Source organism: Camellia sinensis, chromosome 3 (genome assembly GCF_055761805.1).
Source record: "Camellia sinensis isolate YWXY chromosome 3, ASM5576180v1, whole genome shotgun sequence".
Lineage (NCBI taxonomy): Eukaryota > Viridiplantae > Streptophyta > Magnoliopsida > Ericales > Theaceae > Camellia > Camellia sinensis.
The window spans coordinates 166,089,342-166,104,531 of NC_138963.1; the positions used below are offsets into that span (position 1 = coordinate 166,089,342).

General features: G+C 31.1%; 1 protein-coding gene across 1 annotated transcript; it reads left to right on the forward strand.

Moving 5' to 3' along the window:
• The first annotated feature begins 8,183 nt into the window (after positions 1-8,183).
• Positions 8,184-13,188, forward strand: LOC114303158 (Thioredoxin superfamily protein). The gene is made up of 9 exons (XM_028248309.2): positions 8,184-8,541; positions 8,637-8,702; positions 10,493-10,573; positions 10,710-10,763; positions 10,846-10,914; positions 12,248-12,310; positions 12,521-12,603; positions 12,718-12,783; positions 12,890-13,188. The coding sequence occupies exons 1-9, from the start codon at positions 8,251-8,253 to the stop codon at positions 12,930-12,932; spliced, it is 816 nt and encodes a 271-aa protein (XP_028104110.2). The 5' UTR covers positions 8,184-8,250; the 3' UTR covers positions 12,933-13,188.
• Positions 13,189-15,190: the final 2,002 nt, after the last annotated feature.

Here is a 15,190-nt window from a genome sequence, read left to right on the forward strand (position 1 = left end):
TCAGAGGTGGATCCTTGATCTGTTCGGGATGAAGACACGGTTACAGTTGTGGCAGTTGGTGGGGAAAGACTCTTTTTCTTCTTTTTTGGGACGTCAGGTAATGTGGATTTGTATGTCGGAATAAAATTCAGCAACAAGGGAGCCTTGCGCTTGTGGATAGGAAGACCAAGAAGCTTCTTTAAGTCCTTTCCAGGGAAGAAGGATTGACGGAAGTTCTTTGGTGGTTGATGAAGATCTGCAAGACAAGTAAACAGACATTAGAAACAGACAAAATTTTAAAGACTTAAATAAAAACGACTAAGTATTGGCACTGGGCTCTTACCCTTGCCCTCTTTAACTGATCGAGGAAGAGGGAAGAGATGGACATCTTCGTCTGGGCCAAATTCCCAATTTCCCGAAGCAATAACAAAGTCATCCCCAGCTCCCTTGTTAGAGTCTGGGAGGTCGGCTACAATTTTGAACTCGGTAGACCTCGGCTTAAGGTAATACACAAAGCCCCTTTCCTTCAGGTTGAGGGGGCACATTGTATAACAGTACTGAAGGTCGGCCAGGGTGATCCTAAGATTCTCCTGCCTAGCTAAAGCTATAATACCATTAATCACCCTATAGGAGTTGATGGTAAGTTGCATGGGGTTCAGCTTGTAGAAATAAAGAACTTCACGAAACAAGGGATCAAGTGGAAGCCGAAGTCCACATTCAGTAAAGGCAACTATAGGAAAGGGCATCGTATGGTCTATGGGCATGATGGTATCATCATCCCCAGCTAGCTTAAGGTGAACATCGGTTGGGATAGAGAATTCCTGCCTAAAGTATTCGAGTTTTGTTGGGGTATTTACCCTATGCCTCCACATACCCATTACGTCGGCCTAAACAAAGAGGAGTGTGTTTCAGAAGATGGGCGTTTTAGAAGGATTGCAAAAACCTCGACAAAGGCCTAGGAAAGGACTGATAAGGCTTGTTTCGGTTTTCCCTAAAACTTGAAGGTTCTACACACAAATCCCAAGCCTAAGAACTATAAAGATCAAGATCGAAGGCACAGATCTGGGACAGATAAAAAAAAGAGAAAACAAAGACAAAGTTTCAGATTCAAGAACAGAGATGGACTATCAGAAACACGAAGAATACAAAGGGATAAAGGTCAAGAATTATGGCAAGAAAAGTGTTGAAACAGTGCAAATGTTCAAAATATAAGAGAAATCGAGCAACAAAGTAGTAATGGTAAAAAACACATAAAAAGATTGGGAGTAAAGGAAACAGGGCCTTACCAGAACAAATGAAGTCGGAAAGAACGACGCCGAGAAATGGTAACGATTGCAGGCACAACGAAATGGAGGAAACCTCGCTAAGGTAAAGGGACAAAAAATCGCAGAACTTCGAGTTAGAACAATGGCAGATTCGAAAGAGCTTTTGCAGAGAGAAAGAGCAAGAAATCAGAATGAAAAAGTGAAGAAAGAAAAAGGCAAGGAAAAGTTTTGTCAAAAACGTGAAACGGCGGCAAAAATAGGGCATTTATTACGCTTAGAGCAACACACGCGTCAGACGGCGCAGACAAATGACAGACAGCTTTCAGGCGCGTCACAGACACACTCCAATAAAGACAATACACGTGAAAAGAACGGTTAGATATGCATGACAGCCTATGCGCGTGGGAGAGTATTTTCGAAACCTTGTTCTCCGAAGAGAATACATCGGCTGGAAGTGGATTATCTCGGCTAAACATTTTTTGAGCCATTACTCAGAAAAGAAATGTCGAAATATCGATATAGGTTCCATCACCTCAGAATGCCGAGGTAATAGAACCTAGGGGCAGTTGTGGGGATATATTTCCTGAATACCAACACGTGGCTTGGTGACGCCGACGTGTCAGCCGAGGTGCCACGTGTCCTGGTCGTGACGCCGAGATGATTTCGGCGAGGCCGAGGTTAACTCCGAAGATATCGGAATCCGAGATAAGCGAATAAGGGACAAGAGTCCTAAGACGAAGAGGGGACTTAACCTAGATAAGGATAAAGCTCTTAGGGAGTTTATGTTTATCTCTTAAAGAGTCCAAAGTAAGCACTAAATTGGAGTTCATAGAAGTCATACTTCTAGTAGGACTTGGATTGAATATATTATAAAAGAGAGGCACCCCCGTGGGTCTAAGGTATGCAATTTATGTTTTGAGTATTAAGTTTTGCACTTGATTATCTTTGAGAGATATACTGACTTGATCGTCGGAGTGCCCCCGGGTGGAAGAACCACTGCCGGAGCCTTTTCTTTCTGTTACAGGTTGCTGAAGCCATCTATTCTGCCTGTGCTCTCCAGCTGGTTACTAAGCAGGCAGTGTGGTCAGATTTTCACCCACACATTATTTATATCATTCCAAACAAAAATCTACAATTTCCTAGTTAAAAAAAAAAAAAAATACAAAAGGAGGGTATTGTTGGGTAACTTTTTTATATTTATATTTATTTTTAATATTTATTTTAATTTTAATGATGATCAAAGAAGGTTATATCCCAATAATGGTTGGTTTAGGAGAAATACTATCTCTACTTTTTTTCGATTAAAAGAAAAGGATTGGAGTTGGGGCTTGCTACATTCAAAATTAAAAATTCAAATCACACTCTACTATCAACCCACCATATACAGTAATTAAAACTAATTAAAAAGTGAATAAATTTCAAACTTCACCCTTTTTACATATCGGCCCTGTTTGGTAAGACTTATTTTCAGCTTATTTTAGTTTTTAGCTTAATTTAAGCTATTTTGATGTGTTTGGTTCAGCTTAACAATACAGCTTATAACTTTTTGTAAGTCAAAAATCAACTTATTCTTTGAATAGGGGAGGAGAAATTTAGTTTATAAGTAAAAAATCAGCTTATGTTCACAATTATAAGTTATAAGCTGTTAGGGTATAAGTTATAATCACTTTCCCACAGCTCTACCAAACGGGACCATCAAATAACTAGATTAAATTAAAAAAATTAAATTTTAATACATACCAAATAATTGTTTAAATTAAAAACAATTCAACATCTAATTTTTAGTATTTAAAAAAAGGATCTAGCTTGTCTCATGTTGAGATCAAGACTGGACTCATCCAGTCTGGCCCATGGGTTTATTTTTGGGTCCCGTTTCGATAATCCGAACCGTTCAATATGTAGAACTCGTTGAGTACTATATCCTTATAAACAATCATATTGATCGGATATTGATAGTTATTTGATCGGATCAGATTAAAAAAAATGAAGTCAAAAAATAAAGGGTAAATTACATTTACCTCCCCTAAGGTTTTTGACAAATACAGGGACCTCCCCTGTGGTTTGAATAATTACAGTAACCTCCCTTACTTTATCTGACAATGTTAAGATTCCCCCAAAATTTGACCGCCGTTTATGCACCTAGCCGACCCTGCTGATGTCATCAACTATAAACACAAAAATACCTAAAATGCCCTCAAGTGCCTATAATGCCTATAATGTAAATACTAAAGTGTCCAATGTAAACACTTAATTTTATTTTTTTATTTAAATATTTTATTTTATTTTGTAAATATTTTAATTTTTTAATTTTAAGATTTTAAACTCAAAATACAATTTCACACTCAAATCGTAACTAAACACATAACTCAAAACTCAATTCAAAAATTAATTTCAAATCTCATAACCAAACACATAACTTGAAACTCCACATTATTTTCAAAACTCTACACTCAAATCATAACAAAACACATAACAAAAAAATTAAAATATTTAAAAATATATTTATAAAATAAAATATTTAAAATAAAAAATAAAATTTTTAAAATTTGTTAATATTTAAAAATATATATTTAAAATAAGTTTGTATTTTTTTTAAGTTTGTGTTTGGTAATGAGTTTTGAAAATAATTTTTGAATTGACCAACACAATCATAAAACTCAATTCAAAAATTATTTTCAAACATCATAAAAAAACACATAACTCGAAACTCCACACTATTTTCAAAACTCTACACTCAAATCATAACAAAACACATAATTTTTTTTTAAAATATTTAAAAATATATTTATAAAATAAAATAAAATATTTAAAATAAAAAAATTTAAAAAAATTAATATTTAAAAAATATATTTAACATAAGTTTGAATTTTTTTAAGTTTGTGTTTGGTTATGAGTTTTGAAAATAATTTTTGAATTGACCTACACACCCATAAAACTCAATTCAAAAATTATTTTCAAACATTATACTCAAACACATAACTCGAAATTCCACACTATTTTCAAATCTCTACACTCAAATCATAACAAAACACATAAAAAAATAAAAATATTTAAAAATATATTTATAAAATAAAATAAAATAAAAAAAATTAAAAATTTTAATATTTAAAAAATATATTTAACATAAGTTTGTATTTTTTTAAGTTTGTGCTTGGTTATGAGTTTTGCAAATAATTTTTGAATTGACCAACAAAACCATAAAACTCAATTCAAAAATTATTTTCAAACATTATACCCAAACACATAACTCGAAACTTTACACTATTTTCAAAACTCTATATTTGGTTAAGACTTTATGAGTTTTGAAAAGATTTTTGAAAATTTCTAATTGGAATTGTAATTCTAAAAGAAAACCAAACATGTTTCTAAAAAAAATATTTTTTCGGAACATGTTTGTACTCAAAACTCAATTCAAAAATTATTTTCAAAAACTCTTAACCAAACACAAATTTAAAACTCAATTCAAAACTCAAAACCAAACTTTTTCCAAAACTCTATTTTAAAAGAAAAAATTAAAAAAATATATTTTATTTTTTAAAATTATTTTTAGAGTCATGATTTGAGTGTGGAGTTGTATTTTGAGTTATGAGTTTTGAAAAGAAAAAATTTATTTTGTTATAAGTTTTGAAATTTTTCGAATTTATTTTTTTAGGGTAAATATTTTATATTTTACATATTTTTTATTTATTTTAATGTGCATTATATTTCATACATTTATGTGTTGTATTTTTTAATATTTTAAATATAATTTTTAAATATTAAAATTTTTAAATTTTTTTTATTTATTTTAAATGTGTCATTTTTAATATAAATATTTTTAAATTATTTTATTTTGTGGTTCTGTTGGTCAAAGCAAAAGGTTTTCTCGTCTTTTACTTTATGGCAGTGATGTTCATCTTGAAGAAAAGGGTTTTTCGTCTTTTTGCAGGCAAAAACAAGGGTAATATGGTCATTTTATATAAAATACTAACGTCGTTTGTGCAAAATAGACAGAATGGGGGAATCTTGATATTGTCAGGTAAAGTAGGGGAGGTTACTGTAATTATTCAAACCACAGGGGAGGTCCCTGTATTTGTCAGAAACCTCAAGGGAGGTAAATGTAATTTATCCAAAAATAAATGGTTGGCAGAATTCTGATCCGATTAAATAGCTATCGATATGCGATCAACGTGAGTTTTTACAGAGATATAATACTCGATAAGTTCTACACATTGAACGGTTCGAATTATCGAAACAAGGTCCAAAAATAGACCCATAAGCCTGACTGGATGGGTCCAATCTTAGGCCCTGTTTGGTAGAGGTGTGAGAAAGTGATTATAAATTATAACTTAACAGATTATAGCTTACAGCTATGAACATAAGCTGGTATCCTATTTGGTATAGCTGTGGGATTATGAATTTTAGCAGCAGAGTAGCGTTTGGTAAATAAGCTGTAAAATAATTTTTTACTGTGTAATTATCATTTTTGCCCTTATGAACATAAAAATTGTAATTCTTTTTCTTCTTATTTTCTTTTCGCTTCTTTCTTTTTCTTTTTTTCTTCTCTTCTTTCTTTTTGTTAATTGTGATTCTATTTTTGTTAATTTTTTTTCATTATAATTAATAATATAACAATTGTCATTACAATTAGTATTAATTAGTATCAATTAATATAAAAATTGATACATTTGATAAAATTATTTCATTATAAATTAATTAGTGTCAATTAATGGCTTATTTTTATTTTTTCATTATAAATTATTATTTTTCATTATAAATTAGTTAATATAAAATTATTGCATTATTATTTTCATTTTTTCATTATAAATCAATTAGTATAAAATTATTTCATTATAAATTAATTACTGGCAATTAATGACTTTTTGTAATAAATTAATACTAAAATTATTAATTAGTATTAATTAATATAAAAATACTGAAATTAATACTAAAAATACTAATAAAACTAAAAATTCTAATAATACTGAAATTAATACTAAAATAATTAATACTAAGGCCAAGTTTGGCATATTGCAAAAAAGCCAAATAGTCAAAAAGTTACTCAAAAAGTTAAAAAATTAACACTATTCACCAAAAGTCAACAATTACGGCTGCACAACTCCCCATCCTAATTTTTCCCTACAAATCAATTTTTACAATTTTTTATTACACATTTTTCCATAAAAAGTTAAAAAGTTAACCCAAACATCCATATTTTCTTCCTCAATTTTTTAGTCTAAAAAGACAAAAAGTGCACTTATTTAGGACACCCCAAACAAACCCTAAAATCAATCAATTTTAATAATTAATACTAAAACTCTCATTCATAAAGCAAAATTATTCCATCACTTTATTCCTCTATACACTTATTTATACAAATTTTTAATACACATTTTTTCCATAAAAAGTAAAAAAATTAACTCAAATATCTATATTTTTTTTCTCAACTTTTTAGTCTAAAAAGACAAAAAGTGCGCTGATTTAGGGGTTGTTTGAGATGACCTAAATAAGTGTACTTTTTGTCTTTTTACAAAAAGATGTGCAAAAAAGTAGGGGGATGATGTGATAGAAAAAATATAAAAAGTGTGTACTTATTTAGGATAGCCAAACTTGACGTTAGGATATCCCAAACAAAATTAGTTAAATTTTTTTATTATATTTTAGTTAAAAAGTGCTCTTTTTTATTTATTTATTTGGCTGTACAGATTTTCAACACATTCTCTAAAAAACTCTTTATCATTTTGCCATGCCATTTAAATATAATTTTTATTAATTTTAATTTAAAATTATTTTTTTATAAACTTTACACAATTAATTCCAAAATATATAAATAATTTTTTTTAATGTTTAATTAGCCTAAACCACTAGTTACATTTGCTGAGTTAAATCCATCAAAACTAAAATAGCTAACTTAACAACTAGTTTGATGGAATTAAAATTTAATGATTTATTTACCACTTTAACTAAAAAATTAAAATAACTACGTTGATGAAGATACTTTTAGGTGCCAAATTAACAGAATAGTATCGGCATATAATAATAATTTAACTATACTAATATACGACAGCCTATGGTCTGGTAAACATTTTAAAAAACAAAGCCCAACCCAACACGCAGTTACATTGGAGTTGTTTGGAAATGGTTTTTTAGTTAAAAAAATACAATAAATAAAATAGATTAAATAAATTAATAATTCTATGATAATGAATGACATTTTTCATCAAACACTATTAAAAGACTCACTAATTATTAATTTTTAATGACAGTTTGAAAATTGTTACAAAAAATATCACTAATTATAGTTTAAAAAAATTATTACGAAAAAATTATTAATTTTCAACTTTCAGTGACAGTTTAAAAAAATTGTAAGAGAAAACGTCACTAAGTTTTAGTGACAATTTATAAAAATTGTTGACAAAAAAGTACTAATTGTTGCTTTTTAGCGGCATATGTAAAAAATCGTTATAAAGAATTATATTTAGAGACAATTTTATCAAAACTTATTTTTAATAAAATTTAAAGAAAATTAAATGCAATTATTAGAATTTATTAATAATTGAATAATGCTATATGCACTGATTAATGTACTAATTAATATATCAATTGATGATATGACATAATTTAAAAGATTTTTAGTATTTATAATTTATATAATAAGTTGGGTCAATAATAATATTATAACTAATATTGATATATTAATTCGTACACTAATTAATACAAGTAGTAACACTGTTAATAATTTACCTAATTAATTATCAATTTTACTTTCTCTCTAATAAAAATTAAAATAATCAAACCAAATAAATTTTTAATTTCTAATGATTTGCAATAGTCTAAATAAATATATTTTTTAAATTTTTTTTTAAAAAAATATTAAAAAAGAATGAATGATGTGATAAAAAAATAAAAAAATAAAATGATCAATTATTTAAAGAATGCCAAACCAATATGAAAAGTCAAAAATTCAACTAAAAAAATCAATAGACAAACGGCGATAAGTCACAAGATTATCCTTCTCTCTTGGATAATGCGAAGCCCTCCGGCGAACCACTTGCAGTTTCAGAGCAACAGTCGTCTCTCTCTCATGGCCACGGTTGCAGTAACCGTGTCCGCTGCCGGCACACGTTTACTGAGCCTCCGGCGCACGTTAACCATATCTAGGTGTTCTTCTTCTATGTCCGCTTATTCTCTGTCCTCAAAATTGGGCCTCCCTCCTCTGCAACTCCACAGTCCTTCTCCGGCGAGAAAGCTCGCAGTTCGAGCCGCGAGAACTGAGTCCAAAGGTGTATCTCTTGGCTTCAGAGCTCCTCACTTTCAGGTCCCTCTCTTGTACTTCTTAATTCCTTACACATCAATGTATTTATTTTGTAGGTCATTTTATGATTTAACTTCTCTTTCTCTGTTATGATTTAGCTTCCTGAGCCGCTTACTGGAAAATTGTGGAAATTGGACGACTTTGAAGCATACCCTGCTTTGCTGGTAAACTTTGATTTGTTGTGACAATTTTTTTTTTTACTTTCTAGGGCTTTATCTATTTTTTAACCTTATTATTTACTGCAATGGCATGGATGATGAGTTTGTTAATCACTTCCATGGCAATGGAACTTCTCCATTTTTATTTACATTGCACTTTGAATGTCCAAATCACCGGGATTGACATATTTCATCTTGCAAATGTTTGTCATAAGGTAGTGTTTGGTTCACCGTAATGAAGGTGGATTGGAATAGAATTCCCTTACAATGATAAATTATGGTTATATCTGCAATGTAATTTTCATAATTTTTTTAGTGAACCAAATATGACAATGGACATTGGGATGGCATGATCATTCCATTCCAACTCATTCCAATGAACCAAGCATAGCATAACTATCTATGGAGATACGGTTAAAATGAGATTCTTTATATACTAATGCTCTATGTGGTTCATTGGAATGAGATGGAATGATAATTCCTTACATTATATTTGGTTGGGAGATTTGAGAAGAGATTTGGAAAGGAAAAGGGAAAGTGTAGGTGAAATATGAATAAAATATACTTACATTTCATCTAGTTTCACACATTTTCCCTTTCACTTTCTAAATCCCTTCCCAAATCGCTCAACCAAATATAGTGTTAGACTTTCTTATGCAATGATCATTCTCTTAACATAGTGAAATATGATTCCGTTTGTAATGCGTTTGTCATTATATTTTTAGTTTAACCAAACATAGGAATGAATATTTTGATGGAATGATCATTCCATTCCGGTTCATTCTAATGAACCAAACACTACCTAAGACCATGATATCAAACATCAAGTATACAAGTAGAGTAATCAACATCCGTATTACAAATATCAACAGTCAAATAGAATCTAAAGTAAAACCAGATCTTCTCATTGTACCCATTGCCCACACATGACATATTTAATGTGCAAAAGCTTAAGAAAATAGAGATAGTTACTTTCCAAAAGCTGATAGCCCTCTTATCTATCATTCATCATGAGGGAAAACACACAAAAAATTTGAAAATCTATGTAAAATAGAGTTTTAGTCAATTACGGAAAAGATGTAAACAATGAAAACAAAGAAATATAGCAAAATTCTGGGAAGAAAAATTTACTTTTGGAAGAAATTAATAGAAGCAAAGTGATTGTCGAAGTCTTCATCAGAGAAATTTGCATATGCTTTAGTTCAGTATATTAAGTTTTCAGCAAATAATGCTCTGCATTTAACTGCGTATCAAGAAAAAATGGTGGTCTTGCTCCTCAATGGGTGTCATCACATGCTTCTCTTTTGACAAATTTTACCTTTCAGGTTTTGCTTTGGAGAGGGTTTGGTTATATTGGGCTTTCTGTTATTAGTCAATTCTTATTCTGTTTCCTATTATTTTCTCTTTTGTTATCTGACCAAAGGAAGACACTTCTATCGTATTTACATGGCAACTTTTTCTTTAGAGCGTTATTCTGATTTCTTTATGCTATGAAAAAGTTTCAATCTGCAGCTAATGTGACTTTAAACATAGATTTAACAGCCACGCCTGGACCTGTGGGCCTATAGAACACAATCGGGGTGGGTGAAGTAGTGGGCCCCTCCCATGGCCATGGCAAACTTAATAAACTTCCCAGATTGGCTTAGTTTTGAACTTGAAATTATGGCCATCTGAAGCTTAAGAAGCTTCTCAACCTTGGCTTCTTTATTGAATTTGACTCTCTCTCTCTCCCTCTCTCTCTCTCTCTCTCTCAAATAAGAAATTATGAGGCACGCATTAACAGTGTCATTGTGCAGGTTATGTTCATTTGCAACCACTGCCCATTTGTTAAACACTTGAAAAAAGATATTGTGAAGCTTTCAAATTTCTATATGAAGGTAGGCTGGTAGTGGATCGAATTTTCTCCTGTAAGGCTTGTTTTTTGTGTCACTTGTATCTGCAATTGGGTAAACTATTGAGTCATTGACCGCCCAGAAGTAACATATTCAAAGTTCATTGTATTTTCCCATGCAGAAAGGGCTTGGAGTTATTGCAATATCTTCAAATTCTGTAGCCACTCATCCACAGGTTCAGATGACACTAGAATTTCAGATTTGAGCTGTGTTGAAGCTATTGTGTGATTTGTCCAACATCGAACTATTCCTCACAGGATGGACCACAATTCATTGCAGAGGAAGTCAAGCTATTTAACTATCCTTTCCCTTATCTCTATGATGAGGTAAGCAGCTTTAAGTCTCAACCTGCTTCTTTGTTCTTTTTATTTTCTATTTTTTCCCCATGGGCCATAACATGTTTTTTAATCTTCCATATTGTTTTTTAGTCATTAGCTCAATATTCTAAGTGTTCTTCATTAACATTGTGTTCTGCCCTTTTGAAGAATTTTATTGTTGCAACTGAAACATTTCCCTAGAAGCCAATAGCTTAACTGGTAAAATCTCTCATATCATACGAAATTGGATTCATGTTGTCCTAGAACACTGTCTCAATCTGATAAACCTGAACATTCCATAGCCAAAACCTGAGAAAAAATAGGAAAAAAGAAAATTTAAAACAAATACTAGACCATCGATTATACTGGAGTAACTTTATCATTCCTAATTTTTGGTCCCTGCCATGTTAAAAGCTTTTGGCCATATAGCCATTGCAATTCACTGATGTAAAATGTCTGGCATGTGTTTTTTTGAACTAATACAATTAGTAAAATTTTAATGTGGGAAGAAAAGACTTAAAGATAGCCATTAGTGGATTTTATTTAACTATTATTTGAAAGTTAGTGCACACCATTGATGATCCTATTATGAATTATTGATAATATAAGACTAAACATTCAAGTCTGTTCTAGTAACTTCCTAATCAAGTCAGCAATCTTGTTGATCAAAAACAAGAGGGCTGTGAAAAGAAATTATACTTTATCAACTGTTTAGGAAAAATAAAAGGTTGAGTCAATTTAGGTAATTTTTTAATCAACTATCTAACCAAATTATGAGGCATTTCAAGATGAAAGAAAATGATTGTGAGGAAATGAATGTTTGGCTCTCCCTTTGTTTTTTGTTGCAAAAAGAAATACTTAATACTGTTGGCTACAAATGAATCATGTAGTTTCTGTAAATTGTTTCATTATTGTCCTTGCCAAGTTTGAGTCAATTGAGTCGGAAGGATTGAGAAATTTCAGGATATATCAATTTATCATCCAGTTCTTGGGGCCAATTGCCAGTAGCGTTGTTTTCTAATTGATGTGCATATCCTTTATAATTCAGGATTAATTCATAGCCAATATATTGGCTAGCAAAGTAATACCATGTATAGAACTGACATGATTTGGGTGACGGAGCAAAGGAGATCTCAACAATTTTGTGTTTTTCTTTTAATTTTACGTGTGCATGAACAAACACACACTCCCCTATTACTTTTAACCTTGTGATTATAATTATATTCTTGTTGGTTTTAAATTCTTCTTCCTCTGAAGTTGATTAATAAATGAATTTGTATTCCTCAACCCTTACAACCCAAGTATATAAGGTCTTTATATATCTAAGAATGCTCTTCTGCAGTCACAAGATGTTGCAAGAGATTTTGGAGCTGTTTGCACTCCAGAGTTTTTCCTATTTAAAAAGGTAATAATGACCTGCACTTAATATACTAAAGTTTTTTTCCATGTGTGGTTTCTTATCTCAGATTTTCCTCAGAGGTGCTCAATTTTATCACCATCCTTAAAATCCCCCATCATGGACTAATCATTGTGATCAAAGTTTCTAGCCATGCCCATCCCTGCCACCATAATTTGACATGTTCTGTGTTGACAAAATTGTATCATTTCATAATAGGATGGTCGAAGGCCCTTTGAGCTGGTGTATCATGGCCAGTTTGATGATTCACGACCGAGTAATAATGTCCCTGTCACTGGAAGGTTGGTTTCTGTAACTTCTAGGTTTATTTATATAAAGATTGCAAATCTTCTCTCGGATTGGTATTCTTTTTAATGAGTATCTAATTAGCTATTATGATAAATTGTATACTCTAGGGACTTGAGCCTTGCCATAGACCGTGTTCTCAGTGGCCAACCGATACCAGCAGTGCAAAAACCCAGGTATTCTATAATTTTTCCTTGTCTCATCTACTTCCTCTTAATACCGAATTATTTATCTATAGTTAAGTGATTATAAGCTGAGATCATTTTCTCCATTTGTCAAAAGTGTTGGATGCAGCATAAAGTGGCATCCAGAGACAAAGTTGTAATGTGTGAAGCTGGTTTTAGTTATTTCAAGGTCGTAGTTTGCAATGCTTTCAGGTGCGTCATGTTTTGGTTCCAATGGGTGATGATCATTGTGATATCCCAATGTAAATTTTATTTACTCATGTTACTTTTTTGTTTTACGCCAGTATTGTTGTGTGTTATGTAATGTTTATTTCTGTAATATGACTGTTGCGTATGTAGCGAGTTTAACTATTGCTTATGTAATGTTTAATTGTGTAATATAACTTTTTGTAGTCAGTGTGCGTGTGTATGCTTTTTTTATTTATTTTTTTATTTTTTTTATATTTATTGGAACGTGTGTATGCTTTGTTCCCCTGGTTCTATGGTGCTAAATGGTGTTGGCCCATATATATATATTCCTGAAAATTTTGTATTACACATAAAAATAAGTACAATATTGGCCAAAAAATCTTGGTATTTTGCTTCTTGAGATACCATTTGTGAAGAAAAATGTCATCTAGGGAAATTCAGGTCTAATATGATGAACTGCATAGTTTTGCATCAGTAAAAGTTTCTATCTTGGTTGTTTATTGTTTCAAGGGTTCAATTGGAATCAAAGTATAATTTCTTGCGTGTCACTGAAAAAATAAAAAAGAAAAGAAAAGAAAAAGATAGGGGAAAAAAAGAAGAAGGTAAATTACAAATACATCCATTGTTTAAAATACGAATTGCCCTGTGTATTTTGAAAAATTACAAATATCTCGTCATAATTTTTTATTTAATAGAATTAACTGATCTCTTATACCTAAATTATTAATTGAAATATATTTTTAGTATCATTAAAAATTGTGAAATGAATTGATGATTTATGAATAAAAATGACTATTCATTATGAAATTAGAAAATTCAAGGGGCAAAATATAATTTTCAAAATTATAAGGGGCGATTCGTATTTTAAACAAATCTCATGAGATTTATTTGTAATTTACCCCAAAAATATTGAGCTGTCTTCTCACTACATTATCTAATTATAGCATACGACCTAGACCAATACGTTTATTCTTCTTTGCAGTTCCTTGTGAGACTATTTTCTATACGGTTTTTATTTATTTATTTGATAATTCAACAGTAAATTAGCCTGAATATGAACTTAATAATGTTATTTAATGGAACATTTAGATTGGGTAGTAGGGAACTGCTACTGCCAGGGAAACTCTGGCTTTTTCTAGTGCAAGTGCTGCTTTGAATGGTCGTACACGTTGCTTTGGCAGTTTACATTGCTCTTGAAACAGCCCGTTCTGCCCTGGCAATTAGGACACCTCAGCGCTTTATTTGGTTGGAGGATTTAGGAAGAGATTTGGAAACGGAAAGGAAAAAGGTAGGTGAAATATGAATAAAATATATCTATATTTTACGTAATTTTATACACTCTTTTCCTTTTTCTTTCCAAATCCCTTAACCAAACATAATATAGATATATTTTAGAAACTGTCATAAGTTGTTATTAATGGTGTTATTGGCCGTGCATTATTTTCTTCTTCTTCCTTTTTTTTTTTTGCTAACAAGAAACCCTAACGCCAACTTCGGTGAGACCCAGGGAAAAAGCCCGGATATGTGTGACCATTTGCAACCTCACATACATAAGACACTGTAACCGTTTATTGCCTTAATTTGGTAGTAATAATATTACGAATAATTGCATAATGACAGGAGCTATAAAAAAAATGGTTTAACTGGATAAGCTTAAGAGTATTTATCAGAGTTTGGACCTAAATGATTTTTGTAAGGCACATGCTGATAACTTTTTTTTTTTTTTTTTTTTTTTTTTTTTTTTTTGGGTACATCGGATCCTTGACTCCCTAAGGTGCAAGGGTTCGGACGAACTGAGCCAGTCTCAGTTGGTTCATGCTAATACATATTGCTGTAAAAGCAAATGTTTAACTCGATAAGCTTAGTAGTACTTATCGACAAGGGTTTGGCTAAAGATGCCTGAAAGGAAGAGGGTGTAGAACAAGGTTGTTAAAATCGGGATCCTACGTTGGATCGTTGGAGGTGTTTATAGGATCGGATCGTAGAATCGGATCGAGAATCGTAAGATCCTACCGAAAATGACAGATTACATAATAATTTAATTTAAATAAATATTTTTTATAAAGTATACACGAAATGAGCCTATATTCTATTAAAAAAAAGTGAAGATATTATGAAAAATATAATACTCTATGTAAAATGTACATATAATATTATACAATAGAAAACTCGATGGCAAAAGTATTGTATTTCATCAAAAAAGAAGGTG

Bases quoted from the DNA above. Each gene is read 5' to 3' on its own strand.
- LOC114303158 (XM_028248309.2), top strand. From the start codon at position 8,251: ATGCGAAGCCCTCCGGCGAACCACTTGCAGTTTCAGAGCAACAGTCGT. The intron at 8,542-8,636 runs GTCCCTCTCTTG...GTTATGATTTAG, and splicing joins TCAGAGCTCCTCACTTTCAG to CTTCCTGAGCCGCTTACTGG. The intron at 10,764-10,845 runs GTTCAGATGACA...TATTCCTCACAG, and splicing joins CTGTAGCCACTCATCCACAG to GATGGACCACAATTCATTGC.